Here is a 21587-nt window from a genome sequence, read left to right as displayed (position 1 = left end):
AAACGAGCTGCACGATGGTTCCTAGTCAACGTGGGACGTCTGATAGGTCTTCTAGCCCTGTATCCTGCCGCCTTTAGCCGGTTCCTGATGGTTCTAGTGGATATCGCCCTACCCCGTAACCACTCTGTTTTAAGGACAGTGCTGTTCATGAAGGGATGTCGCCTTACAAGACGCAACAACGCTGCATCTTCACGTCTACTGGTTTTGCGTGGTCGTCCCGGACGTGGCCTGTCTCTAACGTCATTTGTTACTCCATGTTTCTGCACTAATCGTGCAACAACTGAATGGTGTCGATTGATTTGACGTCCGATTTCTCTGCAACTTAACCCAGCGTTCCTCATACCAATAATTTGCCATCTCAAGTTGTCTGACACCCTACGACGAGCCATAATGATTTTAAACAATATTCTGACACTCTATGACAGGATGATGACACTCTCAAGTTCAATCAGAAAAACTAGATTTTCACCTGGATGAGGATTGCATGATTCACGTGCATTCTGTGCAACACCAAATCAGCAAAACTCCTTCACCTTCACATTATGGTATTCAGAAAGGGTCATATTTTATATGCGAGAATGATCATTTGAATTTCTCCGGTAAAACATTTTTTATGTCACGTTGATTTTGGTGTCGCTTAATTAATTTCCAGGTGTATATATTGGCATAGTTTCACAGTATGGCTTTCCCTCAATTATATTATATCTTGGTCTCGTTTCGCAGTACATGTATAGCTTTATCCCACCTTATTATATCTTGGTATAGTTTCACAGTACAGTGTACATGTATAGCTTTATCAAGCCTTGTTACATCTTGGCATAGTTTCACAGTATAGCTTTCCCCAATTATATTACATCTTGATGTAGTTTCACAGTACATGTACAGCTTTATCCCACCTTATTACATCTTGGCATAGTTTCACAGTACATGTATATCTTTATCCAACCTTATTACATCTTGGTATAGTTTCACAATATAGCTTTCCCCAACTATATTACATCTTGTTCTAGTTTCACAGTACATGCATAGCTTTATCCAACCTTATGACATCTTGGTATAGTTTCACAGTACAGTGTACATGTATAGCTTTATGAAGCCTTATTACATCTTGGCATATTTCACAGTACATGTATAGCTTTATCCCTCTTATTAGATCTTGGTATAGTTTCACAGCACATTGTTCATGTATAGCTTTATCAAGCCTTCTTGCATCTTGGCATAGTTTCACAGTACATGTATAGGTTTATCCAACCTTATTGCATCTTCGTATAGTTTCACAGTACATTGTACATGTATAGCTTTATGAAGCCTTATTACATTTTGGTATAGTTTCACAGTATAGTTTTCCCCAACTATATTACATCTTGTTCTAGTTTCACAGTACATGCATAGCATTATCCAACCTTATGACATCTTGGTATAGTTTCACAAAACCTCAAAAACCTCATTTCAGGAAATTTAATACATCCTGAATATATTTTAATAAAGGTATATATGTTTGTCCGGTAATTAATATCCAGGGGTGTGTGAGAAATGAACGGGAACAGCTGCAGGGAGCGTGGCTCTCACTTGGCCAGTTTCAATCGCCGAAATAAGTGCAATAAAGTATTTCATATATATCAGTTCAGTTCATGACAAAAGGCCTGACCTGCAGCTGTTAAGGTATGTGATATAGCATGGCATTATACTTGTGTCGTGCTTTGTGAAAACTCTGCCTTCTTAATATATTTATTAAAACTGAACACTCCATCTCTGAAAACGTTCATTTGAAATAGGCATCCAGTGGAAAATATCGTTTCAAGTACAAGAAACTGAATATAGCCGACATATGTCTCACAACGCTTTGACGACGTCACGTGACTTCCTCTGTCATAATGTAGGCCTCGGCTATAAAGGGTTAAAGAGACAACACATGAATCACTCACCTCACTAGGTATTCGCCTTGCTGTTTGTTTGCACCGAAACCTAAATCAGTACAATGGCAGCAGCGCTAGGCAAGTGGCAGTGTTGTCCTGAACTTACGACTGGTTTCGAGGAATTTATGGACGCGATCGGTAAGTGATAATTACTATGATGATTGTTTTATTCCATGTACTGATATTGCATGTTAAAGGTGTAAGGATGCTGTTTATTATCAATATGAATAATTAAAAATTAAAAATAGATTCTCAAAGGGACTTTAAATCCCATAAACTATAAAAGTCATTAAGGTATGTTGCATAACATATCCGCTGTTAGACTTCAGGCATATGGTGGAGTGTTATTCAATTATAACTGCAAAATATACACTGGAAACTTCAGACACATATATGCACCGGCTGAGGCGCCACGTTTGTGTCAAGTATTTGAATTATAGAGGTAAACGGAGCAATAGCCTATTTTCTAACCTGAAACCACACGGGTTCCTAAAATACGACTTGTAGCGGATAAATCATCACATGACGTGATAAAGGAGAAAGTATACTCTCCGAACCGTCGTATCATTCACAATAAAGACGCTGAGGATAAATCTTGCTTCACTTACATTGGATTCACTCGGGTTAATATATGTCTTCTGGAAAATATTATGTAAACTTAAAAAGTAGGCACCGTCCAAAAATAAACCAACAATTTAGTGGGCCCTCAAAGATCAGTGTGTTGGAAATGTTATGCAATGGTCGATTGACTCACATTGTCCCCATGTGTTGTGTGTGGTTTGTGTGGGCCAAGAAAACAACGGCTGAACGATTGTCAACACTCGGTCAAGTCGTTATGGTTGAAGAAAAGGATAACAAACAGGCTCGCTCTGAATCCCAACACATCATGTGTGCTGAGTTGCCTGTCAGGAACTTAGTTAGATGGCGCTACATATATCCTAACACTCACGTGACCGCACTGTCCACATCAACACGCCTTAGACTCCGTCAACGACAGCCGGCTGGAATCCGCCAGGGTGAAAACATCCTTCAGCATTCATTAAAGATGCATTGTAAAAATGAATTCGTGTTTCCATAGGCCGAGATGAGGACCACTAAATATACCTAGTTGTATTAAATAACCATGGTAACCCTTGAACCTGGCAAAAAATATTCAAAATGTTTGTACAACTTCCAGATCTGGGTTTTCATTTGATCCAACTACTCGAACGTGTGACTGTTTATTATATCATATGTTTATAAGTTTTTATGTAAATTCTATTTTCGCATGATGAAAACTTGCATTTTACCTGTATTATAAAATTAACCTGTAATAAAGTGTCAATAAACTTAAGTCGGACCGGTAGGTGAAAGTACAAATGCTCAGTATTTCGGAAACAGTATGTAAACATAAAACAATTACTTGAATCTAAACTATACAGATGGGTTAACTGTGCATTAGCAATACTGCTTGTATCGAGCATTAATTTTCTGACAATATAGCATCTTACATTTTGATGAAACCATACGGAATTACAGAAACATAATTTGGTTGCTTAATGGCTGGCTGTTGATGGAGAGAAGACTACGTAAACGACAATATTTCCACCGTTTCCTTTCGAGACGTGTTTTTCTATCTTGGAAAAACGGACCAAACAATCATACCTTGTGGCACATAGACGTGGAATAAAAAGAAACTACACCTGATAGTGTTTATATATATATATATATATATATATATATATATATATATATGCACTGCCTTATGAGCGATCTTCCCTGGCACTCAGGTTATTGGACAACGTTCCACAACTGAACCGTAAGTCTAACTAACCCTAAGGTGATCCCATACTTTAACGTCAATACACAACTGTCATAGCGATCAGGTGATCGTAACTCCCATACTTAACAGACTTACGCCTGTCATAGCGATCAGGTGATCGTAACTCCCGTACTTAACAGACTTACGCCTGTCATAGCGATCAGGTGATCGTAACTCCCGTACCTAACAGACTTACGCCTGTCATACCGATCAGGTGATCGTAACTCCCGTACTTAACAGACTTACGCCTGTCATAGCGATCAGGTGATCGTAACTCCCATACTTAACAGACTTACGCCTGTCATAGCGATCAGGTGATCGTAACTCCCATACTTAACAGACTTACGCCTGTCATAGCGATCAGGTGATCGTAACTCCCGTACCTAACAGACTTACGCCTGTCATAGCGATCAGGTGATCGTAACTCCCGTACCTAACAGACTTACGCCTGTCATAGCGATCAGGTGATCGTAACTCCCGTACTTAACAGACTTATGCCTGTCATAGCGATCAGGTGATCGTAACTCCCATACTTAACAGACTTACGCCTGTCATAGCGATCAGGTGATCGTAACTCCCATACTTTAACAGACCTACGCCTGTCATAACGCTTATGTGATCGTAACTCCCGTACTTTAACAGACCTACGCCTGTCATAACGCCTATGTGATCGTAACTCCTATACTTTAACAGACTTACGCCTGTCATAACGCTTATGTGATCGTAACTTCCATACCTTAACACACTTACGACTGTGCATGTCATAGCGCTAGGGTGAACGTAAGTCCCAGATCCACAAACGTCACTGGGCTGCAATCGCTGTGTATAAAAGGGTTCTAGTCATAAATATAGCATTGTCTCCCCTCCAAAACCAAGAGCTCTTAAAACCTGCCCGCCTAGAGTTGACTTCATTGTTGATTGCAATATATCTTGATACGTTACCTGCATGGGAATCAAATGTCTGACAATATTACACAACAGGGGCATCGGAGGAAGAGCGCCAGGCATCCCAGGGTTCGCCGTTCACAATGGAGATGTCACGTGACGGTGACACGTGGGAGGTAGAGATGTATTACCCAAACAACGCTGCTCTGTCCAGGAAGTACTCGTTTACATCCGGTGTGGAGTTCAACTACCCTGGACGATCCCCTGGCCACGCAGTGACGGTAACTATACGTTCTCCTAGCTACCTGGTTGTGCCCCTCTGTCACACGGGCGTAGGTAAGGGTTACCTAGTCACACATTAAGAGCAACGGTGTAGGTTAATGAAACCCGGATAGACAATGGTGTAGGTTAAGTGAGCCTGTGAGTGAGTGAGTGAGTGAGTGAGTGAGTATGGTTTTATGCCGATTTTATCAATACTCCAGCAATATCAAGGTGGGGGACACCAGAAATCAGCTTCACGCATTGTACCCATGTGTAGGTTTATGAAACCTGCTCACACTGTGGTGTAGGATACAGAAACCCAGTCACACAATGGAGTACGTTAATGAAACCAGCTCACACAGTGGTGTAAGATATAGAAATCTGGTCACACAATAGTGTAGATGAATGAAACCTGATCATACATTGGAATAGATTAATTGAACCTGCGATAGGATATGGAAAAACAGTCACACAAAGGTGTAGGTTAACGAAACCCAGTCACACAAAGGTGTAGGTTAACGAAACCCAGTCACACAAAGGTGTAGGTTAACGAAACCCAGTCACACAAAGGTGTAGGTTAACGAAACCCAGTCACACAAAGATGTTAACGAAACCCAGTCACACAAAGATGTAGGTTAACGAAACCCAGTCACACAAAGATGTAGGTTAACGAAACCTGGTCACACAGTGGTGTAGGTTCATGAATACCAGGTCACACAATGGTGTAGGTTAATGAAACCTGGTCATACATTGGTATAGCTTAATGAAACCCAGTTCGGCAATAATGTTGGATAAGAAAACTCGGCGTCACAGAGACATTGGTTGAGGAAGCACATCTTTACAGAGACGTTGGTTGGGGAAACACGTCATCATAGTGACGTAGGTTAAGGAAACATGGCCCCACAGTGACACTGGCCGAGGCACTAGGTCTTCATAGTGACGTTGGTTGGGGGAAAACGGCTTCATCGTGACTTTGCTTTGTCAAAATAAGAATCCACAATGACGTCAGTTGATGAAACTCAGCTTCATAGTGACGTTGGTTGGGGGAAAACGGCTTCATCGTGACTTTGGTTTGTCAAAATAAGAATCCACAATGACGTCAGTTGATGAAACTCAGCTTCATAGTGACGTTGGTTGGGGAAACTAGGATCCATAGCGATGTTGGTTGAGGAAACATGGCCTCAAAGTGACATTGATCCATGCACCAGGGCTTCATAGCGACGTTGGTTTGGGGAAAGGGCTTCATCGTCACGGATCTTGATTAAGAAAACAGATATATATATATATATATATTTAATGGACTTCCGCATTTTCTCGTGAATGGGATTGTTTCTTTTAGTTAGCTTGATGGGTCAATGTACGACCAAGAGATTTTAACGATCAACACCCCCAGTGGGGAGGTTTACATATACTGCCACTGCCAGTCTCCGAGCACACATATCTTTATACTGGAGTAACACTGGAGCTTGTATGATGGTCACAGTTCTCAATGACTTGCTTGGCGTTTGAACAAGGCCACGTTGGTATTCGATGGTAAGGAGTTTTGGGTATACGACCCTCTGACGATGGGGCATGAACTGTGACTGTGATTCGCTTTGATAGGGCGTGGTCACAGTGGCCGGCGACGCGCTGACCAGCAAGATGAAGTTTCAGATCGATGGCGACGTGAAGCGAGAGTGGGAGACTGAGACAAGAAGAGTCGGAGACTACCTGGAATACGTGAGTATTTAATAAAGCTGACATCTGGCACCGCCAATACATCGTCGTTTCGTTCAATCTTAGATTTAGCCTGTGAACATACCAAAGAACTTGAACCCCATAGTGGTTCAGCGTTAGAATCACAGGACACCGGATGTTGCCATCGGGATTGTGAACGGCTGGCATTTTATATATATTTTCAGTTGAATGATGTTTAATCTTCATTTCTGTCACAATGTGGCACATAGTCGCAAATTATTCAATATCATAGTAGCTATCCCGACTCCCTCGTTTGACCGTAAGTTGAAGCAACTCTCTATTATCGCGGTACTGCTATTTTATTACGATAACACGCGGTACATACATATGACATTGTGAAACGTTTACTAAGACAAGTGACGTCTCTAAATAGTTATATTGGTAAAAAATATTCATGAATTTCATTAACATGTGTGATATCATCATGTTTTCAACACAAACACCTGAAGCCTTTATTCATTTGGACACAAGGTAAAAGCAAGGTTACAAAACATTTTTTGCTGTCATAAAACGTACCATATAATTTGCTGGCGTGTGCGGGGTAAATTTACATTATACGTCACTTCCTGTTATATTTTTAGGACGGAAAATGCGCAAATGACCTTTTAGTTGTTGCAGGATTACTCTTGATGAAGTAAGTTTTGCAAATCATTTTGCAAGTAAATTTGCATCATACGTCACTTCCTGTTTTATGTATAGGACGGAAAATATGCAAATGACTTTTTAGTTGTTGTAAGTTACTCTTGAAGTAAGTTTTGATTCATGCTAAATATTATGGCAGTACGGGTCATTCTAGTTTCAAAATGTACCAGAACTTACTTCAAAGATGAATACTCGGCACTCTGACGGGGCATGACATTTTTCACACTTGTTTCTTCAGAAAAGCATATTCAAGGGAAAGGAGATGGTTCACAAACTCAAGAAGATCTGACGTGCTTGCACGAACTTGACGTGTTTACACGCGCTTCTCGTGAGATTAAACAACACGAACTTCTCTGACCCTGACACTCGTCACCAGTGGATCGGAATAACGGAAACTGCCGACACTTTCTGCCTGCTGTGTTGTTTTTAAATGTCGAATTCATGCAAACGTGTGTTCATAAATATGCATAAGCTTATGTTTGTTACATTTGAAGGAATCTAGTTTTACGAGGACATTTTGCTTTTGGATATCGATAAGAGCGACTAGCTTATGGTGTTTTTGTGTGTTAATGAGCACTGGCATCACAGAGCAGAACAAGAAGATAGACAGATGGGGGGAGGGGGGGGGTCCCACGAGGTCATTAATTGTTTCATCCCCAATCATTTTACTGTCAAAAAAGCACTCAAATAGTCACACAATCAATTATTCGAGGTTACTGTATGACATGAAGACATATTTTTTCACAAACGGCATGAGAAAATCTAAATGCTGTGAGAAATCAATGTTTTACACGGCCATGATTCCCTTTCGCCGCGTTATAAAAAAACAAAAAACAAAACATGATCGATGTTACTGAGCGGGTTGATATGACACATCGATGAAATGTGAACGAAGTATTATGATAATTTTGTTTCATTAATTTAAGGAATGGGCAAGTAATTTTGTAAATACGCTACAATATGGCGATAACTGTTCGCAAGCCAATATGCACATTAACGCTGCATTGAATATCTAACATTAGACAAGTTGTTCTGGTGTGTGTGTTTCGAGAGATTGTCGAAACAAATCCAACGAGCAAAACTTTGGAAAAGGCAATGATGGGAACGAGATAGCTAAACTTTGACACATGCCTTCTCTACCTGTCTCAAAAATTTACACAATTCAGTAATATAGTCTGACTTAACCACATCTGATGAATGAACAGTTTTCAAACATAGTGTACGTAAACCATATAATTGAAGATCTTGACAGGCTGATAATTTTTCAAACGGACGCTTCCCACCGCTAGTCACCATTATTAACATCGTACTGCTTAGACAAGTAGTTTCTTTGCATTTTGTGTTTTTGTCAAATAAAGGAAAATATCAAAGATCTACGCTTTATGTCTTCGTGCAAAATTTACTGGTGCTGCATTCCATTCGAATGAATGAATGAATGAATGAATGTGGCTTCGCACTGTTTGTATACTGCAGTATTCACGCAACATTTAACAAGGGGTACACCATAAATCGTCTTCACACATTGTATCCAGGTAGCGAATCGAATCCAGGTCTTCGGCGTGTCGAGCGAGCGCTTTAACCGCTGGGCTACCCACTGCCGGAAACGTCCATGTAAGACAGTGTAGTGTGGACTGTCTCGTTGGTTTAATGGACAGTGCGTCAGCTTGAATATCGAGAGGTTGATGGTTAGATCCTCGGGTGAAAGGACGGCCGGATCTGAGTCAGTGTACTGTGACTTAATAGGTAATCGATACTGCCTTCGATTTGCTATTTCTGCTCGCACACACAAGCGCGCACGTACGCACATACGAACACACACACCGTCATATAACTGATATTTTCTGGACCCCTTTCACCTTACTTAACCATTGTACTGCAGCAAATATATCGTGCACTTGAGGGCAAACAGGGCGATCTGTGGCATCTCAAATGACCACAACAACAGAGCGCCTGCTGATATTTTATGTGCGCATCTTACCAATTGTTAGCGCACTAACAGTATTGGCGATAAGGTACCTGACTCTGAGGTGGTGACTTCGAATCCTTTGTATATTGGTCCCAAAGGATTGTACCAATCAGAAACAGAAAACCAAAACTTGAAGTATTTGTATAAAAGATTTAATTCACTTCTCAATAAAAACAGTGGGAAATACAAGCTGTGGCGGTACTGTCAAGGTCGGACAGGTCAAAGTTCAAATTGTGATTATGCTGGGATACTTGGTGACTAGTCAAGGTAAAAATAATCCCATGTGATTTCATATTCACAGTAATGACAATGAAAATGACATGACCAATGAAAAGAAATGTACAGTGTAGTTATAATACACAGGAACAAATGACACAAGTGTAAAACGATTGCAGAAAATCACCTTACCTGTCAAAACATTTACACCAAAAGATAATACATTTTCAGTACCTCACATAGGCACTGGTTAGGAAACCAGTTAATATTCTGGGAGAAAATACTGGACATGTCTCCTCAGATTTTACAGTTGGACACACTGAATACACCAATGAAAATTAATGTCTTGAAAGGCCTGGTCTCTCACAAGCAAGTCTTCCAGTATGCATTTACAGCCCATCTTATCCTTATGTGTTTAATTTCATAGTTAAGAATATCTTCGAAAGTTGAACTCTGTAACTTTAGCTAGAAGTAGATTTTACTATTTACCACATGTCAAAAAGAATGTTGTTCATATACAGAATAGATGGTAGGTCTTGTCACACAGACTGAGCTGTTCCTTTACCTGTTTGACAAGGATAATTATTTCTGATTTAATTCAAATGAATAAATATCCTATGGAATTAAGTGAGAACAAATATATGTGGATAGCATAAGTTTTATGCTGAGAGTGTTATATTTTGTGTCGATTTATGAAGAATAGAGAGAAAACACAAAGACTCACATACACCTTACTGGACATTGACCACCATGTCTATTGCCTTCTAAAACATTACGATATGCATGGACAAAAGAGGCAGATATCACAGATATGCAACATACAGTGAAGTAGTAAGGGTCAATAGAATTAGACATGGATATCACTGAAGTGTGAATGAGTGAGTGAGTCAGCTGGGTTTAACACTACTTTTTACCATAATATCAAGGCATGGCAGCTTGACAGGAAGCCCGGAAAAAGATGCAGGTCTTTGGTCTTCACCACTGTGACCATGGCTTTGGTACAGACAAATCAGTAAACAAACTCAGGGGAATCCAACCCATGGTCATAACTTTCTTACAAGCCTAATCAATACTGCATTATAGTATTGGATCACTGGGCTACCCTGCCCTAACTATACGATAGTGTAAAGAACCTCATTTACCTGAAGGAATGACTTGATTCAAAATATTAGCCAACTTGTTCGCAATGACATTTCAGATATGAATGGGCTTTTCAGCAGAATTTATGGATCAATTGACTATATTCCAATAAAGCATGGTGGGGAATTTGAGGAATCCAACCTTACATTCTGTGTGATGCCCAAACAAGGCCTCAACACCACCCAGAGGCCCCATCTTACATGATAGTCTGTTTGCAGTGAAAACATACCATTGAATTTCACTTTAAATGAAAAAGTAAATCAAATTGAGTGAACTTAAGATGACAAATCCTCATAATTTAACCTTGCCAACTGAACATTAAATCTCAGAATAATATTCAACTAGGATAACACTTGTTTAACAAACAATCCTAGTTTCAAATTGCTTGTATTAGTTTGCATTACAAGTGGTATGGACATTAAATGAAACACCAAGAAGGTTTGGTCTAAGTTAAGGCTCATCATGTACCCACACATACATTTTTTCCACTGTTCTAACTACTGCGCTTACCCCCCTTGTAATACTGATTAGCTGATCCTCTTTGCAACCTTCTACAACCTGTGTGGTTAAAATGGACCAGCTCTAATCTGGAGTCCCACCAATAAGAAGACATAATTATAATGCTGTAAGTTATAGTTTTACACCACTTTTAGCAATCTTCCAGCAATATTCATAGAAATAGTCACCAGAAATGGGCTTCACACATTTTACCCATGTGGGGAATCGAACCCAGATCTTCAACATGACCAGCAAATGCTTTAACCATTTGGCTACCTCACCATCCCTTATAATGTTGTACTGCGCTGTGGAAGTTGTCATATACCTTGATGATGCCACAATATGTCAGGCACAATGAAAATGGTTGTGAACGATAGTGAATCATTAAATTTAGTGATTAAACCCCTTTTCTGTTGAAAACAGCCGTCATGTTTTGAGTATTAAAGCATGATGTGACAACAGAATATTACACTACATCAATTATCTACATTCCTGAAAGCTCAATCAGACAACGTGAAACATGCTGGAATAACTTCATGGAATGGTGACATTGCTTGTGAAAACAGTGTATGTATGTACACATAAATGATTGATGTAAAATATATAGAAACATGATATGATAGTAGATTACCAAAAATAAACTTTCTGTACTCCATTTTCTAACATTTTCAAGGTGTTTTAACATCAGATATATCTCAGTGCCCAACTTGTACACCAGTTCAGGCACTTAAATTACCATCAACAACTCACTGCATAACATTGTCTAAACAATTTCTAAATACCAGATTATTGAACTTGATTTCAGAGTTGACCTCATTGATCACTGAACAATTTCATCAGTTGATCGGAGAAATCTCTAGTTTGCCAAATAACATTCAAGAACTTGTTTCAATGCATTTTTCACAACTGTGTTGAAAACAGAATAAAAGGCATATGATAACCATTGATTCAATCAGTAATCTGATGGATGGATGCGAGTGTTTGAAAGGCCATATATACTCAAGGAAACAAATAAACAAACACATGAAAGTTTAAGTGTTTGGTCATTCTTTTACAGTTTTCTTCACAAGCTATTTATTACACTGTCAGTGAAATTCTGGAAATAGATAAAGGATCATTTCTACTTTTGTGTGTTCACTTCTTAGTTTCCATGAGGATATATTCATTTGGAACTTTACTCTTAACAGTCACGGACACGGACAGGTATTGTAGCTATCAGATAAGTCAAACAGGATTTGAATCTCCAAACCACTGAGTCTATGAAATTTGTCTCCCTTTAATTATTTTATCAAACCACCTACTATTCTATGAAATATTTAAATGTACATTATTTTAGATCCAAGGATGTGTACCAGTACTGACTGAACATATTGACTGAATGTGTGTCCAAATAATATACATGTGCAGTTAACAATGCATTTGTTTACAATTTCCCATTTGTAAATGACGACACCAGTTATACATAACACATTGAAATAGATTCTGCTTCAAACAGCATCAACTCACTATGTAGGACACTTGTCTGAATGTAATGAATAAACATGATGCATGCATCATATAGAAAACATTGACAGAGATCCATATTTTTATCATTATAGCGGGTGTTTAGGAAAAAATCATTTTCTGTATTAAAATCCAAGCAACTTTTGCAGCAGTCTGATGCTCTCTAGGAGTCTGCTTGAGCAAATCTCAAGTGAAAGTGTTATCCAACGTCCCCGAGGTTATAATGAAGGATGTGGCATTACATTGTCTGACAGGCTCATCAGAATCAGATTCGTTTACTTGGATGCACTACCTCTCTGTCTGAACATCTCACAAACTCCCATAGAAGGTCGCTTCTGGTACCTTGCAGCAAATTTTTTTTCACCAAATGGTTTCAGCTTCTTGAGCTAATACAATATCAGCTCTTTAGAAAGGAATCTGGCATAATTTTTCCACCACCAACATATCAGAAACTTCACTTTTAATGAAATAATGCAAAAAATATCAATACCCTAAACACATATATACCATGTATGCCTTGTTTTGGCACCATGCCTCTTAGTATCGAGTCATAAAAAATACACATAAAGCCAGCCATGGCCTGCATTATTATATAAACTCTAAGTTCTACTTTGTGTCCCTTACCTGTACTGCAAATTACAAATGTCACCTAACACCAACATAATTTCCTTGGGTGGCATTTTTAGAAGCCTGAGAGGAAAACTTTTTCAAACAACTTCTTCATTCAGCAAAGGTTAAAAACCCCATCACCAAATGCCCATAACAAGTCAGTTTTCATGTCAGGCAATCAAATAATGGTATCTTAGTTGTCCATGGGCTACTGGATAATTTCCATTTATGGTTTCAAACTGCAAATGAACTTGGATTTCATTTCGTACCTGTAGCTAATAAATTTTGCAATAGTAATAAGTTATAGTTATCATTCTTTACTATTTATCACTCTTGATTATGTCATATAATCAGGGAAAATTGAAAATTAGTCAGGACAAGTTACTTTCTTGAAGTCACTTTTTAAGAAAAAATTGAACCCCTGTTCAGATGATGCAATATTTTGATACAGATTCTTGAAATGTTGCACCACCTGAATAAAGAAGTTGTTCATGTATATAGTTTGTCATTATCTAAGTCATCATCTATGTAGGTCAGTTGTTCAGGCAGAGGAGTGTTGTATCTCAGTAACAGCCTTAAAGATATTGAATCAATTTGTGAAAAAGTTGAACATGGTGTAAACAAACAACAATGAACATTCCAGAAAATAACAAACTCAGTACTGTAACAGTTCACTTAATTCAGTCTACAGATCTGTGCATGTATTTATAGGGCAAAGGTCACAAGTACTCTCTCCTCCTCCTCTCTCTCTCTCTCACACACGCACGCATGGCCACACGCACACATGCACACACGCACACACACACAAAAGCACATCACATGGCGTACATGGACAATTTGTTTCCTTTTAACAGACCGATGAGTGAGGGAGCAATACCACAACACTCCACAGCAGGTTAATCAAACAGGTTGTTGGAATACACATGAAGACTTAAAACTATATGATGAACTACAGTGATTCAACTCAACATGACCCAGTATAGTTCATCACCTGCCCACAGATCAGTTGTTCAATCTTCTTTGCTTGAAGAATGAAAGCTCCAAAGTTCATTATGGTTCACTTGCTTCAAGCTTTACAGACTCTAGTCTCTCACACTTGAAACATCGTTGGCAAACAATCCTGGTTCTAACATGAATAAAAGTTTCCTATTTCCACTATTTGCTCCTGAAAAATTACTCTTGTTGATACCAGTGTATGAAATAAGGCCCATGCCGATGCCCAAGACAGGTTACCTTTCTGATTGATGTTCTAATTTTACAGGTAGCCAGTCTAATGGCAAAGTATTTAGATGTTCCATACATCAGAGTAAGTTCTCAATATCTTGGGTCTGGTCTGGGTAAATCCATCGGATGTCTGGCTGTGTTTTTGGCTTATTCCATACACTGTTGATACCATATCTCACCCTCTACCAGTGTCAACTGGAACCACAGTGCATAGTCTTGGATGTCATAAACTCCAAGGAAACAAGGCCAAGATGATAAATTATCAACTCTTTATCTTCAATAGGCCACACCAATTATATTTCTTGTTTTACATATCCTCCTGTCATATTTTTGAAGAATAAGAAAAAAAAACAAAAATTTATTTTCACCCTCAAGAAATTTCCAAAGTAAATACTTTCTGTATTTAAAAGGAATATTAGTTTGACTGGTGATTTTTTAAATACGTTTTTTCTCTGGCCTTTACTTTTCCAAGGACATAAATCTGTAAAACATGAAATAAAATTGTCTGGCCTTACCTGACTTCAGACAGAACTGTTCTTGTCCATTACACAACAATGATAACCATCCTAATAGTAAACTTCTGGAATATTTTTAAGATCCTCTACAATTGCATGATGCAATTTCAATATTATCAAAGTGATATGCCACAGGGAGAAGACATAAAGAATTATAACCTTGTCACATGGTATGATTCAAATACATTCTGCGGTATGCCAATATTAAAGTAGCCTTAATAACAGGAGCTCAGATGGTTAAGCAGTTCTCCAAAAGGCAGCAACAGTGACAATGAAAGGCTTTATCACAACCGAGGCCATGGAAGTCACTAGGTTTGGGGTACAGGATCTGTACAGGAGCTAGCGTCCACTTCATAATGCTGACTTCTCCCACATTTAGGTTCAGAGTGGCAAAACTCTCACAAGAAGGAAACTCACATTAATCTTTTCTGCGCCAATCTGAATGATAAATGAATGTGCTTGTTTAGGTTTCCTCCAATCAAATTCCTTGTGTGATTTCTTGCATCTTCCTCTCACAACTCTCTACAAATTCCATATTTCCACCAATAAAGTGTCATAACAAAGGTACTAGGATGTATGATGTTGACAGTGTGTTCTTGAAGAATCAGCTCTTTGTGTCAAAACATCCGGACTGGTGTCAGCAAAACCCGCTTCCAATCACATTTAGCATATATAGGACAATGTAACAAAGTCTTCACAGAGCCATTAACACACATACAGGGAGTTTCTGCATGGAAATGAGACATTCACTCCACAGCATGGTGTATCAGCACCATTTCAACTTCATATTGGCCTCTTTTTTCAACAATATCTGGTCATTAAGTCACAGTTAATTTCAAGTCCTTTGAAACAAACATGTATAATTATTACAGTCAGCAATTAAATACTTCTATTATTGCAATTTGCAGTTTGTTACACACAGATCTTTACTTATGATTAAATTTACTCTCTGAAAAAAGATATCCACTTTCTCAGAAGGTTGCATCAGATGAACTCTAGATTCTGCCAGTCTTTCCCGACGCTTCTGTAGTCTTGCAAAAAGTGAGTGAAGCATTCAAACTTATATGACTTCTGGATTAGAGAATGAGCTTAAATGACCAGTCCTCGATATAAATGACTATGTTAACATCAATGTATATGTTTGATACATATTGTTATGTCCAAACCATTTCCAACTGAGATTATATTCATATCTATGGTGTTTTTTCTCTGCTGAGATTAAACAATATGTGTGAGTGACTTACTCTCCACTCCATGTTTTATTTCAGTGATATCATGGAACGGGGCATCAGAAATGGGCGTTACACTCTGTACTCAGATGGAGAATCAGACCAGGGTCCTCATTGTGGCAAGCCAATGCTTAAACCACAAGAGATTGAATTTTCATTATTGTGTGACTCATCATTATCATTTAAAGCAAACATTGGTATTGGTTCTCTTAAAGCTCACAATATATTCCTGTTCACCTTCAAAATTGCACTTCCTTTGTAAACAGACTTGAACGTAATCCTTATTGTCCATAATTACAGAAGATGACCTCAACATCTCACATCATTTAAAAACAGCAAAACATTATCTACACCTCCTTCAAAACAATTTGAGATCACTTTCATAATTGCACATTCTTCAAAAAACTTGAAAAGATTTTGTTCACAACTGCACACTCTTCAAAACAACTTTGAAAGATTTCCTTCATAATTTTTCATCCTTCACAAACTTGATCCACGATGGTTTCAATTCACTCACAGTATCTCACACAGAGATGTAGTTTACTATCTTCAGTTTCAGGGATATACCCTCATAACTTGTAGCACCATCGATGTGTTTTCTTACACAGGCTAAAAGATACTGTCCATCACAACACTTCATCCCATGAGGAAAAAGTTGTCCTGTTGCTCCAGAAACAATACTATTGCGTATGTTGAACATTCAAACTTCTAACCCAACAACCATGTTCTGTCAGTAATGAGTAAGTAGTGGGCTTTCATAAAAGCTTTTCATCTTCTTTTACGTCATCCAATCTTGGCATACACGGATCGTGGCTGGATGATGAACGGATCACAATCACTTTCCAGAATCAATCTTCATGGAATGTGGCTCTTCCACAAATGACTTCACTTGCACTTTCACTCCATGAAACCTTCAAACACATACTAGTACTTGACATCAAACTCCTTCAGATACAGATATCATCCTCTGATCAATCAGAACCACATCACTGCTCCCTTCTTTCTGGAAGATGTTTTCCTTTCCGATGATGACTTCATTAAGCGTGCATGACTCCTCTCATGAGTTTTTCCTCTACCACAAAATGCCACTTCTTCAACTACTTTCTCCAGAAGCACATTCCCGACACAGATGGAGGTGTTCACTTACACCTGCTGTAGACTCCTAGAGCCTTGACAAGCAAATCCAGTGTACAGCTGGGGCTTATCATACCACAGTCCCATGGAGACCATCTTTAAATCCTTGCTGCTTGAAGTCATCAGCTTCTTGTGTGAAACTGCTTGTGCGACTAACTGACGGTGATCCTTGGATGATGTTTATTTTTGGACAGACAGGACTTGTTTCATCAACGTTTTCCTCCTCCTCGTCAGAGTCGTAGTACACTACAGGAATCTACAGGGAATGGAATAAGAAAAACTGTATGATGAATTGCATATATGAAAACAGTTGCAGCTTCATTTAGTCTACCATGATTTCAAATACATTCTTACTGACCAAAATATATATCATTCTTTCATGGACAAAATTACATGGTGAAAGTGTTTGCTTGCTTATTGTTTGAAAGAAGTAAGCCAGCTGTACGGCACCAGCCTGAAAATAAACTGCACAGTCAAACTAGTAATAATAGAGGTGTGTGGTCCTGTGCATAGAGATCAGGTCAGTTGAAGTAAAGCAACATTGGGTGGAGGTAGTGCCTAAATGGGTGACTGTGTTTGGCAGCTTGACTCCTGAGAGTTTCTGTCCTGCTCCAGAACAAACCACATATGTGGTCTCAGCTTTGGCAAGTCTGAGTTTGTTCAAAATTGCAGGTTTGCTAAAAACTGCCTCTGTTCACCCAGCAGAAAATGAGTACCCGGTGGGATAAGTCATGTGCCTATTAACTTTCTAGTGCCTCACAGGCTGTTTGGGTTATCAGGGGTAATATTTCAGTGTTTTTGAGCCGTGAAACATTAAAAACAAGTTTCTGCCACTGATATGGCAATATCCCTTGCCGCTAAAGAACAATCAAACATTTATAACATATTCACTACTTTTTACAGTTTGGTCACACACAAGAAGCATGAAATGACTGGTGTCTGCATAATAACCCAATGTAGGCTGTCAAAATTGCAATGTTTCATAAGATAATACATAGCTGCCCATTCTGGGTTGCGGTGGGGGGACAATAAGTGCTATGCAGATGAATAACATTATAAGTGATTGATGTTATGAGTAACAATCATTTTTGGGTGTGTGTCGGCCACAAAATTTCCAAGTCCCATTCTGGGATTTTGAACGATGGACCTCCTGATCCAAAGCAAGCTGACAAGATAAGGTTGTCATCTGTGGGATGCAGGAGGCCTCTGAGTACTCTGGTTCAGGAAAGGGCAAACAAGAGGAACCCAAATCTCAGGTACCCACACATAGAGTATCCCAATGAAGCAGAGTGCCTGCAGGTTATTTACTTACTGAATCCTAAATTCTTCTTTAGTTTTTCTAATTGTTCTAGTCTTTCTGAATTAGGAATTAGGAAATAACCAGATCCACATTCATTGACAACCATTAAGTCTTTTATCTGTTATACACTGAAGGTTCCCAGCTTGGAAATGTTACTTTCCAAATACAACAAAAGACCAGCATACCCGACTGTTATCAGCGTAAGTGACAGTTTCTGACTTGGGCTTCCCATTTGGTCCTGGACGATCTCCCTTACTTCCTGACATTTGATCAGAGTTGTCTGCCCCTGTTGGGTCTTCTCTCATGCCCGGTAACAACCTTCTCTCATCTGTAAGCGGTGATGGTTGTGGAGAAAGTGAGCTTGGTCTGATGAGATACCTGTGGAAAGGACAGACTTTATAGTTGCAGACTTTGAAACTGATGCAAGTGAACGGAAAGAAATTCTCAAACTTAAGAATTTTAAATAGAATAAGGCCCAGATGACAAAGTGATTGATATTATCACCAATGTCTAAACAGGCACAAGGATATGTATTCAACAAAGTCAAAGGTTTGACCATCTGTTGCTGTCATATACTGAAATCCAAGTACTTTACATCAATTCTTAAGTCCAGAATTCCACAGCTGCTACATAACTGCTTGTCTTCAATTTTCTTCAGCTATGGTGACATCAGCAGTAACTATATGCAGAAGAAAGAAATAGTATCTAAGCTTGTCTTAATATATCTGTCAATCATCCTGAAGAGCTTCTATCACATTTAATCTTTACAGACAATTGCTTGTGTCAGTATTGAGTTACAGGGGTCTGTTACTCCTGTTGAAGCAATCATAGCGCTACAACTGTCATAGGTCTTTGTTAAAGGTCTGTGTTAGAGTATGGGACCTATCATCATCTTAGCACTAAACAGGGCCCAGTTTCCTATCATAGATCAAAGTATCTTCTATCTCAACTACACACACAATGTCATCTAGACAACACCCCACTCCCACAACATCCTTCACATCTACTTACACGATGTCATCTAGCTGGTGGGACAACACCCCACTCTCACAACATCCTTCACATCTACTTACGATGTCATCTAGTTGGTGGGACAACACCCCACTCTCACAACATCCTTCACATCTACTTACGATGTCATCTAGTTGGTGGGACAACACCCCACTCTCACAACATCCTTCACATCTACTTACACGATGTCATCTAGCTGGTGGGACAACACCCCACTCTCACAACATCCTTCACATCTACTTACACGATGTCATCTAGCTGGTGGGACAACACCCCACTCTCACAACATCCTTCACATCTACTTACGATGTCATCTAGTTGGTGGGACAACACCCCACTCTCACAACATCCTTCACATCTACTTACACGATGTCATCTAGCTGGTGGGACAACATCCCACTCTCACAACATCCTTCACATCTACTTACACGATGTCATCTAGCTGGTGGGACAACACCCCACTCTCACAACATCCTTCACATCTACTTACGATGTCATCTAGTTGGTGGGACAACACCCCACTCTCACAACATCCTTCACATCTACTTACACGATGTCATCTAGCTGGTGGGACAACACCCCACTCTCACAACATCCTTCACATCTACTTACGATGTCATCTAGTTGGTGGGACAACACCCCACTCTCACAACATCCTTCACATCTACTTACACGATGTCATCTAGCTGGTGGGACAACATCCCACTCTCACAACATCCTTCACATCTACTTACACGATGTCATCTAGTTGGTGGGACAACACCCCACTCTCACAACATCCTTCACATCTACTTACGATGTCATCTAGTTGGTGGGACAACACCCCACTCTCATAACATCCTTCACATCTACTTACACGATGTCATCTAGTTGGTGGGACAACACCCCACTCTCACAACATCCTTCACATCTACTTACACGATGTCATCTAGCTGGTGGGACAACACCCCACTCTCACAACATCCTTCACATCTACTTACGATGTCATCTAGCTGGTGGGACAACACCCCACTCTCACAACATCCTTCACATCTACTTACGATGTCATCTAGCTGGTGGGACAACACCCCACTCTCACAACATCCTTCACATCTACTTACACGATGTCATCTAGCTGGTGGGAAAACACCCCACTCTCACAACATCCTTCACATCTACTTACGATGTCATCTAGTTGGTGGGACAACACCCCACTCTCACAACATCCTTCATATCTACTTACACAATGTCATCTAGTTCCAGTTTGAGATCATAGCTGGGGTTGATGATCACATAGGAGATAGAGTTTCGTTTGTCACTCACTTCATCTGCAACATATCATTGGATGTTAAAGCATTTTTCATGGCAAACACAAAATGTGATCCTCCGTGAATCCTTCTGGGTTCATTGGTGGTTCTTTGCTGTTTAACACCGCACTCAGCAATATTCCAGCTATATGGCAGCATTATGTAAATAATTAAGTCTGGACCAGACAATCCACTGATCTACAGCATGAGCATAATTCTTTTGGGACTCAATTCCACTGAGACACAATGACATGTGTTAACCAAGTCAGTAAGCTTGAACAGCCCATCCCATTAGTCACCTTTTACGACAAGCATGGGTTACTAAATATATATACTATCGTAGATTTCACTTTGGATATGAAACAGCTTTAGAACTGAGCAAACAGAATATTGCTAAAAATATTGAGGTTTACTAAGCTCAATTAACAGTTTCCATGTTCAAGAAAAATCTGAATGATAACGCCTTTGGAAGACATGATCATCCAGGAGGCAAAAACTAGAAATACAAACCATAATCTTCAATGGGTAGATTTTGTGACTGCATGCGACACTTGACCATCTGAATAATTTCTTGCCTCTCAGGGGTAAGGTGGGCGCCCAGCACCCCCTCTTCCTGGTCATCTCCCATGCTTAAGGACACCTACAGGTATTGCAGAGGAAGGAGTGAACCACTTCTGTGCTGTACGAGACCCCTAGTTAGTGTGCTTATTGCAA

The 21587-nt window shown here is 39.4% G+C and overlaps 2 protein-coding genes across 2 annotated transcripts in view; one reads left to right on the top strand and one right to left on the bottom strand.

The window, feature by feature from the left end:
* The first annotated feature begins 1894 nt into the window (after positions 1-1894).
* On the top strand, positions 1895-8614 carry LOC137272330 (uncharacterized). The gene is made up of 4 exons (XM_067804698.1): positions 1895-2054; positions 4699-4883; positions 6466-6582; positions 7481-8614. Exons 1-4 carry the CDS (start codon positions 1979-1981, stop codon positions 7529-7531), a joined length of 429 nt encoding a protein of 142 aa, XP_067660799.1. The 5' UTR covers positions 1895-1978; the 3' UTR covers positions 7532-8614.
* Positions 8615-9346: 732 nt separating this feature from the next.
* LOC137273373 (potassium channel subfamily T member 2-like) overlaps positions 9347-21587 on the bottom strand; it is a 155815-nt gene continuing 143574 nt past the window's right edge. Inside the window, exons 28-31 of the mRNA XM_067805994.1 lie at positions 21384-21513; positions 20810-20894; positions 18762-18954; positions 9347-17532 (exon numbers count right to left, since the gene is read on the bottom strand). Of these exons, the coding sequence (XP_067662095.1) occupies positions 17347-17532; positions 18762-18954; positions 20810-20894; positions 21384-21513 (594 nt within the window). The 3' untranslated portion in view covers positions 9347-17346. The remainder of the gene's footprint in view (positions 17533-18761; positions 18955-20809; positions 20895-21383; positions 21514-21587) is intronic.

The sequence above is a fragment of the Haliotis asinina genome, chromosome 2, assembly GCF_037392515.1.
Source record: "Haliotis asinina isolate JCU_RB_2024 chromosome 2, JCU_Hal_asi_v2, whole genome shotgun sequence".
In the NCBI taxonomy this organism is placed as follows: Eukaryota; Metazoa; Mollusca; class Gastropoda; order Lepetellida; family Haliotidae; genus Haliotis; species Haliotis asinina.
This window is presented reverse-complemented; position numbering and strand designations above follow the sequence as displayed.

Coding starts and splice junctions, on each gene's coding strand:
- LOC137272330 (XM_067804698.1), top strand. CDS start 1,979: ATGGCAGCAGCGCTAGGCAAGTGGCAGTGTTGTCCTGAACTTACGACT. Junction 2,055..4,698: donor GGAATTTATGGACGCGATCG/GTAAGTGATAAT, acceptor ATTACACAACAG/GGGCATCGGAGGAAGAGCGC. Junction 6,583..7,480: donor TCGGAGACTACCTGGAATAC/GTGAGTATTTAA, acceptor TTGTTTCTTCAG/AAAAGCATATTCAAGGGAAA.